General features: G+C 39.1%; 1 protein-coding gene across 3 annotated transcripts in view; it reads right to left on the bottom strand.

The window, feature by feature from the left end:
- EPB41L4A (erythrocyte membrane protein band 4.1 like 4A) overlaps window positions 1-17,302 on the bottom strand; it is a 260,033-nt gene that overhangs the window by 86,672 nt on the left and 156,059 nt on the right. For all 3 annotated transcript variants that reach the window (XM_061189519.1, XM_061189518.1, XM_061189517.1), the window contains exons 7-10: window positions 16,467-16,587; window positions 13,544-13,631; window positions 11,189-11,277; window positions 10,572-10,635 (exon numbers count right to left, since the gene is read on the bottom strand). In XM_061189519.1, the coding sequence (XP_061045502.1) occupies window positions 10,572-10,635; window positions 11,189-11,277; window positions 13,544-13,631; window positions 16,467-16,587 (362 nt within the window). The remainder of the gene's footprint in view (window positions 1-10,571; window positions 10,636-11,188; window positions 11,278-13,543; window positions 13,632-16,466; window positions 16,588-17,302) is intronic.

Below are 17,302 nucleotides of genomic sequence, written 5' to 3'. Positions count from 1 at the left end.
CTTCTCAAGTGTGCATGGAACATGCTCCAGGATACATCACATCTTGGTTCACAAATCAAGCCTCAGTAAATTTAAGAAAATTGAAATGATATCAAGCATCTTTTCAGACCACAACACTAGGAGATTAGAAATGAATTACAGGGAAAAAAAGTAAAAAACACAACCACATGGAGGCTAAAGAATACGTTACTAAATAACCAAGAGATCACTGAAGAAATCAAAGAGGAAATCAATAAATACCTAGAGACAAATGACAATGAAAACACGATGACCCAAAACCTATGCGATGCAGCAAAAGCAGTTCTAAGAGGGAAGTTTATAGCTATACAAGCCTACCTCAAGAAACAAGAAAAATCTCAAATAAACAATCTAACCTTACACCTAAAGGAACTAGAGAAAGAAGAACAAACAAAACCCAAAGTTAGCAGAAGGAAAGAAATCATAAAGATCAGAGCAAAAATAAATGAAATAGAAACAAAGAAAACAATAGCAAAGATCAATAAAACTAAAAGCTGGTTCTTTGAGAAGATGAACAAAATTGATAAACCATTAGCCAGACTCATCAAGAAAAAGAGGGAGAGGACTCAAATCAATAAAATTAGAAATGAAAAAGGAGAAGTTACAACAGACACCGCAGAAATACGTAGCATCCTAAGAGACTACTACAAGCAACTCTATGCCAATAAAATGGACAACCTGGAAGAAATGGAAAAATTTTTAGAAAGGTATAACCTTCCAAGACTGAACCAGGAAGAAACAGAAAATATGAACAGACCAATCACAAGTAATGAAATTGAAACTGTGATTAAAAATCGTCCAACATACAAAAGTCCAGGACCACATGGCTTCACAGGTGAATTCTATCAAACGTTTAGAGAAGAGCACCCATCCTTCTCAAACTCTTCCAAATAACTGCAGAGGAAGGAATACTCCCAAACTCATTCTATGAGGCCACCATCACCCTGATACCAAAACCAGACAAAGATACTACAAAAAAAGAAAATTAGAGACAAATATCACTGATGAATATAGATGCAAAAATCCTCAACAAAATACTAGCAAACAGAATCCAACAACACATTAAAAGGATCATACACCATGATCAAGTGGGATTTATCCCAGGGATGGAAGGATTCTTCAAGATACGCAAATCAATGTGATACACCATCTTAACAAATTGAAGAATAAAAACCATATGATCACCTCAAGAGATGCAGAAAAAGCTTTGGACAAAATTCAACACCTATTTATGATAAAACTCTCCAGAAAGTGGGCATAGAGGGAACCTACCTCAACATAATAAAGGCCATATACGACAAACCCACAGCAAACATCATTCTCAATGGTGAAAAACTGAAAGCATTTCCTCTAAGATCAGGAATGAGACAAGGATATCCACTCTCGCCACTATTATTCAACATAGTTTTGGAAGTCCTAGCCACGGCAATCAGAGAAGAAAAAGAAATAAAAGGAATACAAATTGGAAAAGAAGAAGTAAAACTGTCACTGTTTGCAGATGACATGATACTATACATAGAGTATCCTAAAGATGCCACCAGAAAACTACTAGAGCTAATCAATAAATTTGGTAAAGTTGCAGGATACAAAATTAATGCACAGAAATCTCTTGCACTCCTATACACTAATGATGAAAAATCTGAAAGAGAAATGAAGGAAACACTCTCATTTACCATTGCAACAAAAAGAAGAAAATACCTAGGAATAAACCCACCCAGGGAGACAAAAGACCTGTATGCAGAAAACTATAAGACACTGATGAAAGAAATTAAAGATGATACCAACAGATGGAGAGATATACCATGTTCTTGGATTGGAAGAATCAATATTGTGAAAATGACTATAATACCCAAAGCAATCTACAGATTCAATGCAATCCCTATCAAATTACCAATGGCATTTTTTACAGAACTAGAACAAAAAATCTTAAAATTTGTATGGAGACACAAAAGGCTCCGAATAGCCAAAGCAGTCTTGAGGGAAAAAAACACAGCTGGAGGAATCAGACTCCCTGACTTCAGACTATACTACAAAGCTACAGTAATCAAGACAATATGGTACTGGCACAAAAACAGAAACATAGATCAATGGAACAGGATAGAAAGCCCAGAGATAAACCCACACACCTATGGTCAACAAATCTATGACAAAGGAGGCAAGGATATACAATGGAGAAAAGACAGTCTCTTCAATAAGTGGTGCCGGAAAAACTGGACAGCTACATGTAAAAGAATGAAATTAGAACACTCCTTAACACCATACACAAAAATAAACTCAAAATGGATTAGAGACCTAAATGTAAGACTGGACACTATAAAACTCTTAGAGGAAAACATAGGAAGAACACTCTTTGACATAAATCACAGCAAGATCTTTTTTGATCCACCTCCTAGAGTAATGGAAATAAAAACAAAAATAAACAAATGGGACCTAATGAAACTTAAAAGCTTTTGCACAGCAAAGGAAACCATAAACAAGACAAAAAGACAACCCTCAGAATGGGAGAAAATATTTGGAAACAAATCAATGGACAAAGGATTAATCTCCAAAATATACAAACAGCTCATGCAGCTCAATATTAAAAAAACAAACAATCCAATCCAAAAATGGGCAGAAGACCTAAATAGACATTTCTCCAAAGAAGACATACAGATGGCCAAGAAGCACATGAAAAGCTGCTCAACATCACTAATTATTAGAGAAATGCAAATCAAAACTACAATGAGGTATCACCTCACACCAGTTGGAACGGGCATCATCAGAAAATCTACAAACAACAAATGCTGGAGAGGGTGTGGAGAAAAGGGAACCCTCTTGCACTGTTGGTGGGAATGTCAATTGATACAGCCACTATGGAGAACAGTATGGAGGTTCCTTAAAGAACTAAAAATAGAATTACCATATGATCCAGCAATCCCACTACTGGGCATATACCCAGAGAAAACCATAATTCAAAATGACACACGCACCCCAATGTTCATTGCAGCACTATGTACAATAGCCAGGTCATGGAAGCAACCTAAATGCCCATCAACAGACGAATGGATAAAGAAGTTGTGGTACATATATACAATGGAATATTACTCAGCCATAAAAAGGAACGAAATTGGGTCATTTGTAGAGACGTGGGTGGATCTAGAGACTGTCATACAGAGTGAAGTAAGTCAGAAAGAGAAAAACAAATATCGTATATTAGCACATATGCGTGAAACCTAGAAAAATGGTACAGATGAACCGGTCTGCAGGGCAGAAATAGAGACACAGATGTAGAGAACAAACGTATGGACACTAAGGGGGGAAAGTGGTGGGGGAGGGGTGGTGGTGTGATGAATTGGGAGATTGGGATTGACATATATACACTAATATGTATTAAATGGATAACTAATGAGAACCTGCTGTATAAAAAAATAAATTAAATAAAATTCAAAAATTAAAAAAAAAAAGAAGTATTCTACCAACATAAATTAAGTTGATAACTGTACTGTGGTCTATGGTCACATTAGAGAACATCTCTATTCTTAGGAAACACACACTGAAGTATTTAGAGACACATGACACGTGAAACTTACTGTTAAATTGTTCAGAAGGAAGTGTGTGTGTGTGTAGAGAGGTAAGTAAAAAAGGAAATGGAGTAAAATGTTAACAAGTGAATGTGAGTAAAATGAGGGAAACTTGTTGTTTGTAATATTTTAATCTTTGCAACTTTTGGTAAATTTGGAATTATTTTCCAATAAAAAAAAATTTTTTTAAACCTGTAGTTCTATTAAAAACGTGAAAGGAACCCCTAGCTTACGTAAGCAAAACCTCTTGGGCTTGTTGACAAACAGTGACAACTCCTGGCCACCATTACTTCCTCTTCTCAATGCAGGCTGAGAGTTCGGCCAAGTGGATCTAATTACTCGTGGCCAGAGCTGCCAGAAACCTTTTGGTTCTACATCTTGTCACGCTGGGTAGGTTTGGCTGAGGTTAGTTCCATGATGCATCTCACGTAAATGTAATCACAGCATTATTTTTTTCCACTTATTCAACAAATGTGCTTAGTACATGCCAACTTCCGGGCCTACTCTGGGGACTGCATTCTTTCCCTGTTAATGAAACCAAGAAATTCAGGTATGATCCTGAATTCCTCCCTATTGTGCACAAAAAAAATCAATCTGCTACCCATCAGAAGCAATTTTACCTCCTAAATGCCCCTCAAATCTGTCCACTTGCCTCCTTCCTTGTAGTGACTACCCCCTCGTCATCTCCCCTTGATCAGTCTGCAGTCTCCTAACTTGTCTGTCTCTGTTCTCACCTCCACGTTCACCCTGCAGCCAGAGTACTCTTTCTGAAAGGTAAATCTGATCACAGTGGGTGAGGCCCTAGGCTTGATGCATCACCCAGTCCCCCCAGCAGTCCTCCCGTCCATCAGTCAGCGTCAAGACCCAGCACACGCACACAGATCAGGGAAGTCCTCTCCCAAGAAAGGGAGGACTGCACTAGTGCACTGGGACCATCTCACTTCCCTCAGGCCTTCTACCCTCATCACTAGGGTGGACAGCAGACGTGGAAAACCAACTCTCACTCCCTTTCGAATTTCATAGCCTCTTTGCCTTCATCTGCCTTGAACCCACTGGACCCCGTCTCACTATGTCCCCTATATCTGTTTATGTCAGTCACCCCCAAATAATGCTCAGCATATCCCCTTGTCTGTCCCCCTCCTCCACTGCTACCCACATCCTGAAACACTTCCTTGGTGCCCTCTGGAATTCATAGCCTACCAACAGCAAAATCCCCCAGCTCCAATCTGTTCTCTTAAACAGAGAGGGTGCTGCCTTCACCCTCTTGAGCCAGTCAACCCAGGCTCTCCCCTGAGGACAGTGTGCACCGCGGTGCTGATGTGGTGCTGTGCCTTCTGCCCCCACTCTTCTCATATCACTGGGCCTGCAAGTGGGGGAGGATCCTCCTTGCTCCCCATTGCCACTTTCAGACCATTCTCTCTCCCTCCCCATAGAACTCCCAGGTTTGAATCTCATCAGATAATATATATCACCTGTGATCTCTATGGTGGCTGTCGCCCTTAAGTCATCTCCCTCACAGGCTGATGCTACTACAGTCTCTGTCACTCTCTCCAATACTACTCTTGCATTAACTACTGGAAATTTTAATATATAAAAAAAAGATCCCTCCCACTCCCGGACATCTCAGTTCCCTGAACTTCTCTTCTCCAACAAGGTTGTCTTGCCCCCTCTCTCCACCCTTCACCCCCATGCTCCTAACTCCAGAGGAGGGTTTCTCCGCTTCAGCACTACTGACACTTGTTGGGGGAGGAGGGCCTTCCTGTACCAACACCCAGCACTCTGGGAAAAGTTTAGCGGCACAGCCAAACTCTACCCTCTAGAAGCCAGCACCATCCCTGCCCAACCCAGCGCTGTGACAACCAACAGTATCTCTAGATGTTGCCAAACATCCCCAGGGCTGGGGAGCAGGGGATGAGAGGCCATTGCCCCCAGGAGAACCACTGCCCTAGGACTTTCCCTTTACAATAACTGAAGCTCCTCCCTAATCTCAATGCCTAGCACCCAACTTTCTGATCACCACCTCCCTCTCCAGCTAACTCCCTCCAATACTCTACCCCCAACAATCTTTCAACTAAACCAGGACCTCCACCCACAGACTCGACCACTCTTTCACTGTCCTCAGTCACCTCCTTATCCAGTTTCAACTCCATGGCAAATCACTATAATCACTCCCCTGCCCCACTGGGTTCCCTTGTCCTTCTCTTTCTTTGTATTGCTTTCTTAACAAAACCAACTCCCCACTTGCTCCGTGCCTGCCCCAGTGCCACTGAATGTGGCTGGAGAAAAGCACACCATGAGTGGGCTCACTTTAAATTATGACACTTCACACCACGAAACTATCATAGGACATCATCAAACCACACGTCCCATGTCCATTTTCTCTCCCAAATTACTATTTAATAGCTTTCTCTTCTTTCAGACCCCAACACATCCTCCCCAACCTCAGTCTCAACTGCAGACCGTGCTACCTAGTTCCCTCAAAATAAAAAGCAGAATGGTCATAAGAGAACAACCACCTTCCCCAATCTACTTTCCCACACTCCTTCTTCCTGCCTGCAAACCAGAGATGAACTGCCCTGGCTGCTCTCTAAAACCATGTATATGCCTCCATTTATACAATAGCTGGCATCTCCTATCCTCTACTCAGCAAATATCATTCCAGCATTTCTCTCTCCTACATCAAGTTTTCACCATGTATTGGATAATTCTCATCAGGGTATAAATGTGCTATTATTTCTTCCAACTTACAAAACAAAACAAAACAACACACACCTCCTCTTGCCCCACTTCCCCCGCCAGGTATCTCCCTATTTGTTCCTCTTTGTGTCAAAACTCCTCAGAAGAGCTGTTCACACTCACCATCTCCAATTCCACTCCTCCTATTACCTCTTTTGTTTTTCTTAACATGCATGAATTTAGGTGTCCATTCTCCTATGAATGAACGTCTCTGTTATTTTATTTATTTCTTTTTTACTTTCACGTAAGTGTTGCAAGGAATATCCATGTCCCTTGTGATTCTCTAGGGTACAAAGAGCTAAGAGTGGAGTTGCTAAAACTCACTCTTCAATCCACTGAAACTGGTCTTATCAATGACCTCCTACATTCCTAAGGTTGATTCTCAGTCCTTATCTAATTTGACATGTCAGCATCATTTGAACCTTACTTAATACATGAATTTCACTTGGCAAAGGTGAGGACAATTTAGGATTCCTTCTACCTCCCTGATTGTTCCTTCTCAGCCTCCTTTTCTGGTTCTTCCTCTTCTCTTCTCATCTATACTCATTCTCCTAGTGACCTCATACAGTGTCATAGCTTTGAATCCAGGGATATGTCAATGATTCTCAAATTTGAATATTCTGCAAAGACTTTGGTCCTGAACTCCAGACTCACAGAGCCCACTTATTAAATGTCCCCACTCAGAAGTCTAACAGACACCGCAGACTCATCATGTTAAAAATGGGGCTCCTGGGACTTCCCTGGTGGTGCAGTGGTTAAGAATCCGCCTGCCAATGCAGCGGACACGGGTTCGAGCCCTGGTCTGGGAAGATCCCACATGCCGCGGAGCAACTAAGCCCATGTGCCACAACTACTGAGCTCACGTGCCACAACTACTGAAGCTCGCGTGCTTAGAGCCCGTGCTCCACAACAAGAGAAGCCACCGCAATGAGAAGCCTGCACACCGCAACGAACAGTAGCCCCCGCTCACCGCCACTAGAGAAAGCCCGCATGCAGCAACGAAGACCCAACGCAGCCAAAAATATAAATAAATAAATAAATTTATAAAAGAAAGAAAAAAAGAAAATATTGGTGGGGATACTGAAAAGAAAAAAGATGAGATTGTTATTTGTGGATGCAAAGCAATATATAAACAGATGTTAGACATTATTACTATCTAACAAGATATGTCAATGTGTTTTGTTGGACATGGTAAATATTAAAAAGTGGAATTGGACAGTGTTAGTGGCATAGTGTGACACCAGGAAAATCTTTTATCTGTAGGACACTGCTGTTCTTTTGGGAACTGAATCTCTGAATTTGGCCCTAACAGCTCCTAACATACAGAGTTAAGTCTCTCTGACTGGACCAGACGACTGGAAAACCAGTAGAATAAGGATTTCAATCCTTTTTCAAGCTGACTGTGATTATTGTTCCAGGTAATGGGTTTCAGGGGACTTTTTTATTTAATCTATGATTACAGTTAGGCCTCCATAATAATCAACTTAATTCTACCATTATGTAAATCACCACCTCACAAAGATACCCTGGTGGAGAAAGAAGAAAGTGTCTGCAAAGCCGGAATTCTCAGAAAATGGAGTGGTTTGGTTAAATTAATGTGCTATTTAATAAAATAAATTTTAAAATTCCTTTGATTCAAGCCTGAGTTATATGTGACCTGCTTTGGCACCTTACTAGAGACCACTGCCACTAAGCTTAACGACCCAGGAGCACGCAGTGCCTCAAGGCTGCACACAAACAAACATCCGTGCCTTCTCAGAGATGCTACAGCAAAGGGACTGAGCTGTGTGTGTAGGAAACCAGGCCACCCTGTGGAGACTGCCATTTTTTTAAAAAATCACATGCTGACATCAATTTTGTTGTTGTTTTCGCTTAATAATGAAGAAATGTAAGAAGCTGAAAGTTCGAGTTAGCTGCAACTTTACCAAATATTTATCCCAAGGTAGTAGAAGACATTTTAAGGCACTGTAATAATAATGTACAAGGAGTTCACCAAAGGGCCTCATTCACAAAAATAACTTAGGTCTAAATGGAAAAATGACTTTGAATAATAGTAATGCTTCCATGAAAAGTCTTTTTCTTTTTCTTTTTTATATTTTTATTGAGATATAACTGACATATAATCTTATATTAGTTTCAGGTATACAACATAATTATTTGATATTTGTATACAATGCAAAATGGTCACCACAATAAGTCAACCTCTGTCACCTTACATAGTTACAGAAAAGTTTTCTTTCTTGTGATGAGAACTTTTTAAGATCTACTCTCTTAGCAACTTTCAAATATATACAATTTATTTTATCACTGAAAGTTTGTACCTTTTGACCCCCTTTATCCATTTTTACCACCCCCCACCAACAAATAATGAATTCTTTGAGAGGAGAATCTAATGTAATATGTACAAGTTTTACAGTGGCAATTATGACATTATTATTATTATTTTCTTTTGGAGTACAGGAGTTGGAATTTGGCTACTGATTGATTTAATTTTAAGTTAAAAATAATTTTAGACTTAAAAATAATTTAAGTCTAAAATAATTTTAGACTTAAATATTTTTAGACTTAAACTAATTTTGGTCTAAAAATAATTTTAGACTTATTCAGAATTCCTGAATACCTTTTTGTTTTGTTGATAGTTTCCCTTGCTGTGCCAAAACTTTTTAAATTGATGTAATCCCTTTGTTTATTTTATTTTCATGAAAAGCCTTATCATTTTCTTTTTTTTTTTTTGGCTGTGCAGCTTGTGGGATCTTAATCTTAGTTCCCTGATCAGGGATTGAACCCAGGACCTCAGCAGTGAGAGAGCAGAGTCCTAACCACTAGACTGCCAGGGAATTCCCATTATCACATTCTTATTAAAAACTTGAAATGTTATTTCTAAGTATTAAACAGACCTTACTCCTTGCATTATCAAGTCACGTGAAACCAGCAGCAGGATAGGAAGAAAACTGTGTAACACTACTATCTAATGAGCTATTCTATAATACTTTTGGATAATTTTAATTCAATCTTTTATCAGCACATCTTTTAAGGTTGAAGAAAACTGGACTTGCTTCAGACTAGACTGTTGAGAACTACTATAAGCTTTTTAGACTATTCGTTCCTTTAAAAACCAGGAATTTCCCCTCCTTACAAGTTAAAACTCATGTCAAAAATCCAATTTTAGTTTCATCAATAATTGGCAGCATATCACACAGTTCTGGGAGGGATCACTGTATTTTTTCTAGAAGAAGAACCAATAGTAGTATCAGGTTTTCTGATTTGGCAGCCCACCATCCCAGTACATCAGTTCACTGATCAGGCCACAAGTATTTACTGAGCACCTGCTACATGTGGGGCACTAAGCCAGATACCAGGTTCCAACTGTGGGTGCAGCCACTTTGCTTCCTGTATCCCAGCTTGTGGCTGCATCAGCAGATTTTGTTTACTTCTTTTTACAAGTATCTTATTAGAAAGTCAATTCAACACTATTCACTTGTTTTTTTTCAGCATAAAGTTAGCATCAAAGAGACAGAAGGATGAATTCTCCTACGTCATATTTTCACCCACGTATCCCATAAACATGAATTATAGGAATAGCACTTCAAGGGAGCATTATTTTCACAGGGAGATTAAAAGGAAGCTTTCACATCCTGTCTTCTTTTGCCCAGTTTCCTAAAAGCTACCTGTCAATGCACGAGAGCACCCTGAGGCACTGACAAACACTGTACCCGCTACCCAAACAGTCCTGGAGGTCACTGCCAACCTAGAGAGTGACCGTCAGCATTTCTGCACCCTTGGCTTACACTCTCCCTTGAAAGCATCCAGAATTTCCCATCTGGTTTATCTACCACACTCAACTAGGGAAAGAACAGAAGTGTGACTCCCCACAGGTTGTTGTTCAATTGACTTCGGGACAATCCTGCATGCAGGCTGCACCCTTCTGATTACATGAATCTTACCTTCATAGACCATACTGAAGATCGAATTACACTAATAATGATAATCACATCCTATTCTCTCCTGTGCCCTAGAAAGGTTATTTTTTTTCCTTTGCTAAAACTGAAGTGACATTTCTCCATTACCAACTCATTCATTTCTACTCATTTCCCCTTCCCTTCCTTGACAAGTTGTTCACATGAGTCAATCAACCTCCTTCCATGTGGCTGCAGCTGAAGAAAACATGGCGGTTTTACTTCACCATGTCTTCTAAGTTATCAATGAGTAGACAAGACTTCCCGTCTCAGGGAAGCTAAGCGCTAAACACAAACTTACATCTTTTCCCAGTACTCTGAGTTCAAACTGTGTCTCCTTGAAGTGAACCTTTGTAATCCGAGGCCTGAAAAGCAAAAGATAGTGGGAAGTATTCAGTAGAAAAAGACTGGTTTATAGACTGCTACTGTAATTGTAGCAAGTTCTCTGTACATCCTTTATTCTGGACACCTTCTTGAACAAAACTCCATTCTCACTCTCCTGGGCTTCTCCAGTAAATGCAGACAAGCTTGGAGTCCCCAGGCCCTGGTGGTGTTGCCTTCCCAGACACAGTGAGTGCTATGGGCTCCCCTATCTCTCTCAGAGCCTTCCCCATTTAGAGTTAGAACTCAGAGGAGTCCTGGGCCCACAGCCTACCCTGGAATGGGTAGGAAATCCTACTACACACAGCTTCCATGGACAAGAGAGTCCAGAATCAAAATACCTGAAATTTACAGAGAAAAGATACACTGATATGCATTGGAAGAAAACTTATACCCAATTTCACTCATTTACTTGTCAACTACTGGAAATGTACCTGTTTGCCTTTCCCCAACGCTTTCAATGACATACAAGTCCCATAAGCCAAATACATACAGTGTACAACTTCAATACCAACTCTGCCCTCAAGTTAAACTTACCAGAAATACTTCCCCACTTGTTTTTTATTCTTGTAGACAACAACACCAACCGGAGTTAATCCTAAGAAATACTCAGATTTGTTTTCTCCCTACAAAAACAAACATATGTTTATAACCATAAATTTGTTCATGTAAAAACTCTTTCTCAAACTGTAACTAGCCATACACACATAATCTGTTGCATAAATACTAGATCTGGTTTTTGAAAGACATCAGCTTAGAAAGCTAGCTAAGCTATCATGGTAGCTAATGTGCTGCTCATTTTTTTCAAAGTTTTTAAGATAATTTTTCTTAGTGCTTTCTAACTGGTCACCTCAGTTCATTAAGAGAACCTGGACTACCTACCGATCCAGCCACTGACTGATTCACCCCGTTTTGCTTCTACAGTGGTGCTCAACCCTGGCTGCACATTAACTGGAATCCCTCACGCAGCTTAAAATGCTGATGCCTGGGTACCATCAAAACCGGTTAAATGAGAATCTGTAATGAAGGGGCCCAGGTATCAAAAACACATAAATGCTCCAGGTGATTCTCCTGTGCAACCAAGAACTGACAACCACTGGCTGCTCTCAAGGGCCCCTTCCAAGGACTCGTCTTGATCTTACTCTCTGATCGGGACAATCATGAGTCCTGGTTCACCACCACCCTCCCCAGAAACCTCAGGCAGCCACCTGCAGACAGACACACGGATTTTCTGAGGTCTCCAGCATGCTGCTTCCTATTTCCATTTGTGACTTTAAGACTGCTCAAAAATTTTAAAATACGATCTCTTCTGGTAGGTAAAGACTGGAAACCCTTCATTTCTGGGCAATAACAAATCCCAATTAAGAAAATGGGATTCTGAAATGAAAAGGTAACAAACAGAGTGGATACCAAGAACACACAGAGAATTGTGTTTGTATCCATCTTTTTTCTACCCTAAGGTCAAATAACAGCCTGCAAAGTCAAATTCCCAAGGAACATAAGATAATATATTTTCAAAAAATATCAGCTGTTGCCCACTTTCAGTTCTAAAAATTCGATTTTAAAGGAATGTATGGAAGATTCTAACGAATTCGGTTCATTTGCCATAAATTTCCACCTCCCACAAAAAAAATATTTTTGAATTAGAATAAACATTATACAAATGCAGAGGCATTTTGCAGAAGACTCTCTCTTTATACATTTCCTATAAAATATATTTTTTAAAAAACTGAAAACCTAACAAGATTAATGTGGCTAGAAGAAAAAAAAAAAAATTACTCCACAAAGTTTTAGAAGTATTTTTAAAGGACAGTAGTATGGACCATTTAATGGTTTAATGAGATTAGACTGTAATTTATCAGGGAACTACTACTTCTCCCAAATATGTAACTTTTATTGCCATATTAACAGTATAACCAGGGATGCTTCTAATTCTTTACAAATAATATGAGATGATTTGTTTCAGGAAACTCTGATGAGCAAAAGACATATTACAAAATGAATACGTCAATGAGCTGTTTGCATTACAGTAAGTCTTATCAGGGTTTCTTAAAAATTGAGTTCCAAAACAACCCAACTGAGTTCCATAATCCAAATGACAAACATTCAATCTACGTATAATCTTTAGCAATTCACTTCGTGTAAAGAATAAGACACCTGGTCCATTTTCTCAAATAATCAAATTTGTCTATTGGTAACTGAACTCTCATAAAATCAAAGACAATGACATTCCAATCTCACTGGTGTAGAATAACCAATTGGTAACCTTAGAGAAGTGGCTCAAAGTTGAAGACCTGGATCCTGGACACTCAGTACAGATTCAGTGTAAGTGCCCACTGATCATATTCCGCAAGTTTTCATCAGCCACTGAAGAAAAACTGCAAAAATTCTCCTATTTATGCAGTGGCAATAACTACAGTAGGCAGTAACCCTAATATTGACAGAACCTGCATATCCAACATAGAACCACCAACAGTTACACATATACTGTTGCCTAAAGTCTACTTTAGCAGGCAGGTGATTTTATGACTGTTTTTCAGCCATAAAATCTATTTTTTGGAAAATCCTCCTGTTTTCTGTCCAATATAATCAATTATAGACCAATTTAAAACTGTTTTGATGTTTAGCTAAGCCCTCTGGAGCTGTTATCCATGTTGTGTTTTCAAGCCCTGTTAATTGTTTCCTACACACGGAAATATAATCACAGACTTTTATGCAAAACTCATTAGGCTTTAATCCACGCAAGAGATTCTTTGTGTTCAAAAACACAGATGAAGAAGTATCATCTGCTCGTTAAACAACAGGACTGCTGCTTTCCTTTGGGAGTTCCAGTGACTTTTTAAGAAAATGTCATCAGCTTAAAATACTTTGTGTTAATTAAATGTTACTCACATAGACAGGATGGAGGTCAACACCGTACATCTCCAGGGATTTAGCAGTCCTCAAGTAATTCAGCTCTGCTTCAGAAGGAGCCTGACCCCTACGCCCAGCATAAAAACAAAGAGCCTTACTTTACTGATAGCTACTGCGCTCACAGGGAATAGAAGCCATTTTCACTACATTCACTGGAAAAGTAAATAATCCTTTGTGCTAATGCAAACATAAGCCTTTGTATTTCAAGAAGACTCTTGCCTTCGTGGTGACAAAATTTTAATACTCTGAGGTGATACTTGTAAGTTAATTTCATTTACCAAATCTAGTTTTGCTCATTATAGCTGATCCCAGTAGCCCCACATATATTAAAAAGTCTCAGTTTCAGAAACCCCCAAAGAGATTACTGAGCATATAAGCACTCAAATTAAAAAGCATACCCTTTACAGACAGTAAAACGTCTCTGTGTACCGGCAGCTCTCCACCGGGAGGCAAACGAAGGAGAGCAGTGTTGGAGGGAAGAAGAGAATGGGCCCTCACCACCCAACCGGGGCTCGTCAGCATCTCCTGAGCACATATGTAGTTCTTTAGAAATTGTAAAAGTACTTGTCACTTTCTTAATACAAAGTATAAAAATCTTCCCAAAATCTTCACTGGTGACAATATACAGAAAACAGCATTCATTCCTAAAGAGGGTAAGCATCTGCCAGGAATCCCCATGGATGACTGGAACTCTGTGTGTGTGGGCGCGCATGCCCGTGTGTGTGTGTGTGTGTGTGTGTGTGTGTGTGTGTGTGTATGAGAGAGAGAGAGAGATTTTTTTTTTAATTAATTAATTTATTTATTTATGGCTGTGTTGGGTCTTCGTTTCTGTGCGAGGGCTTTCTCTAGTTGTGGCAAGCGGGGGCCACTCTTCATCGCGGTGCGCGGGCCTCTCACTATCGCGGCCTCTCTTGTTGCGGAGCACAGGCTCCAGACACGCAGGCTCAGTACTTGTGGCTCACTGGGCCCAGCCGCTCCGCGGCATGTGGGATCTTCCCAGACCAGGGCTCGAACCCTCGTCTCCTGCATTAGCAGGCAGATTCTCAACCACTGCGCCACCAGGGAAGCCCGAGAGAGAGATTTTTAATGGTTAACAAAAGGAGTCACAAATTTTTAAAAATTAAGAAATCCTGCTTCGATGCAATCCCATGTTTCAGCCATGGTACTCTGGAAAGCCCAGCAATATAATACTTTTGAAATCTATAAAGAAGAATGTTTACCACAAATTAGACACAAGAAAGCTACCAAACCTTGATCAAGCTTTAGTCTCTTAGAAATAGCAGTCACGCTGTCAACGCCATGCCATAAAACAGATAAGGCCCTTTATCAAAGCTCCCTGATAATTTCAAAACATAAGTGTACTTGGAAACTCCTAGCAGAATCAGTATTCTCAGAACGGGCCAAACACGGTGCCCTTCATAATGTTATAACAGGTACTCTCTTAGCACCCACTTCAGTGAAACCTTAAAACGAAGGACTCTAGAACCAGGCTGGAGAGCATTCTGAGGCATGTTAATACAAGGTGGAGAGCCTGGTTTCTCTGATTGCAATTCAGCGACTGACTTCTGGTGCTACTCACTGAAACAGATCCTTTAGGCAAACATTTTTTGTTGACCAGATTAATTCTACATTTTTTTCACCTTAACTATAATACATCTGAAAGAAACCAAGCAAATTCAAAGGGGAATGTTACATAAGAGGCAATAAAGCAAAGTTAATCAGTATAGAGGATTTAACCAAAATAACTATAATTAAATTATAACTTCAATGTTGCAGGCCATTAATTGAAAATCCTACTAGTGGAGTGTGTTTATTTCTCAGAAGTGCATGTGGTGTTAACATAACACCCCTTGAGGCTCCACACTGGCATCATGATCTCCAGATTCATCACTAGAGACTGAATAGGGCTTTGCTTGTAACTGCGAAGAACTTACATACTTAGACAGAGCAAATCCAGAATACATTAAGGCTTTTGTGGTAATAACATATATTTATAGTTTAAAAAAAATAAATTTCACAAGGTACTGGTGACTGAAAGAAATAGAAGATTGCAAAATACAGTATGTACAGAATGATTTCATTGTAAAATCATACATACATAAATCTATATAAAATAAATTTTCTCTATGGGAAATCATGCATAGAGAGAGGTCTGAAGGCCATTAACTAAAAATATGTTGACTTTAGGTACTGGGATTTACTCTCTCTTTTACACTTTTTTTTTCCTTTATACTTTTTAAACTGTTTGGGTTTCCTATGTGCATTTTAGTGTTATAAGCAGTAAAAAAAAAAAAAAAAAAAAACTTTAAAAAGAATAAATGTTCAAGGCACAGATGAAGAATTTGTAAAGAAACTTTTCTTAAGCCTGTCAATAGCATAAAATGATGGTTGATGGGCGATGCGACGTAAAGTGGGATTCTTTTTCTTCCAGCTTTATTGAGATATAATTGACATATAACATTATATAAGTTAAAGGTGTACAACATGTTGATTTGATACATTTATATACTGCAAAATGATCACCACTAGAGCATAGCTAACACCTCCATCTCGTTACATAATGACCATTTCTTTTTTGTTGTGATAACATTTGAGATCTACTCTCTTAGCAACTTTCAAGTGTATGGATAGACCTTGAGGGCATAATGCTAAGTGAAGTAAGACAGATAAAGACAAATTCTTGTATAATACCACCTGTATGTGGAATCTAAAAAAGCCAACCTCACAAAAACAGAGACAGAACCAGGGCCTGGGGGTTGGGGGGGGCGGGTAGGGATGGGGCAGGGCGGTGAGGGAAATGGAGAGATGTTGGTCAAAGAATATAAACTTCTAGTTTCAAGATGAAGTTCTGGGGCTCTAATGTACAACGTGTTGATTATTGTTAATAAAATGTGATTCTTACATTAGAGTTTTATGAATCCTTTCTATAGCTTCTTCAAGTTCTTCCTTCTGATCAGGAACAAACCGGTACTCAGACACATACCCCGCAGTATGCTTATACGGATCATAATCTCCAAGTTCCGCTAAAAAAGAAAGAAACTGTAATTTTTTTCCATTTTAGGAAAATATTCCTAAAAATACAGGAATAAAAGTATTCTTCTCATGCTTAAACATTTTCTTCAAACGCTTTATTAATAAATTTATATAAGATAATAACTAATTTCAGTTTAAAACAACTCTGATGAGAATATATGGATAGTATAAACAAAATCTTACCTTAAAAAGATAAAATTTTTGCTTTCGGCAAGACTATGATTATCATTTTCATTTAAGTTATTCTTACCAGTTTATATGAAGTAAAATGTTGTAAACAGAATTTAAAGTACATATAATGGAAATGCTTGAGGTGAAAAACAACCATATCCTCTCTCAGGCAATGACACAAAGAGATAAATCATGTGGTTCAAAACGTATTTGCCCCACATAATGGTCATGGAAATATAATACAATGCTGCACATAACCCCATTACAGTTTACACAAAGAAACTAAATGAAACCAGAGAGCTCACTATGTTACGCTTATAAAAATTCTCCCTACATTAATCCACCTTCCAAACCCAACCAGTTCCCCAGTGCATTTACGCAACATTTTTCCTAGAATATTTTTTCTAAACTATTTCTGGTCTGCAAGCATCACACAGGCAAGGAACATGCTGTCTTATCCCCCCCATAGCCTGCTTGATTCTTAGAAGAGGCTCAGTAAATATAAGTGGAAACAGCCTCAGCTTCAGCCTCCAA

This window comes from Eubalaena glacialis, chromosome 4, assembly GCF_028564815.1.
Source record: "Eubalaena glacialis isolate mEubGla1 chromosome 4, mEubGla1.1.hap2.+ XY, whole genome shotgun sequence".
Classification (NCBI taxonomy): domain Eukaryota; kingdom Metazoa; phylum Chordata; class Mammalia; order Artiodactyla; family Balaenidae; genus Eubalaena; species Eubalaena glacialis.
The sequence above is the reverse complement of the archived record's forward strand: the minus strand, read 5'-3'. Positions and strand labels throughout refer to the sequence as shown.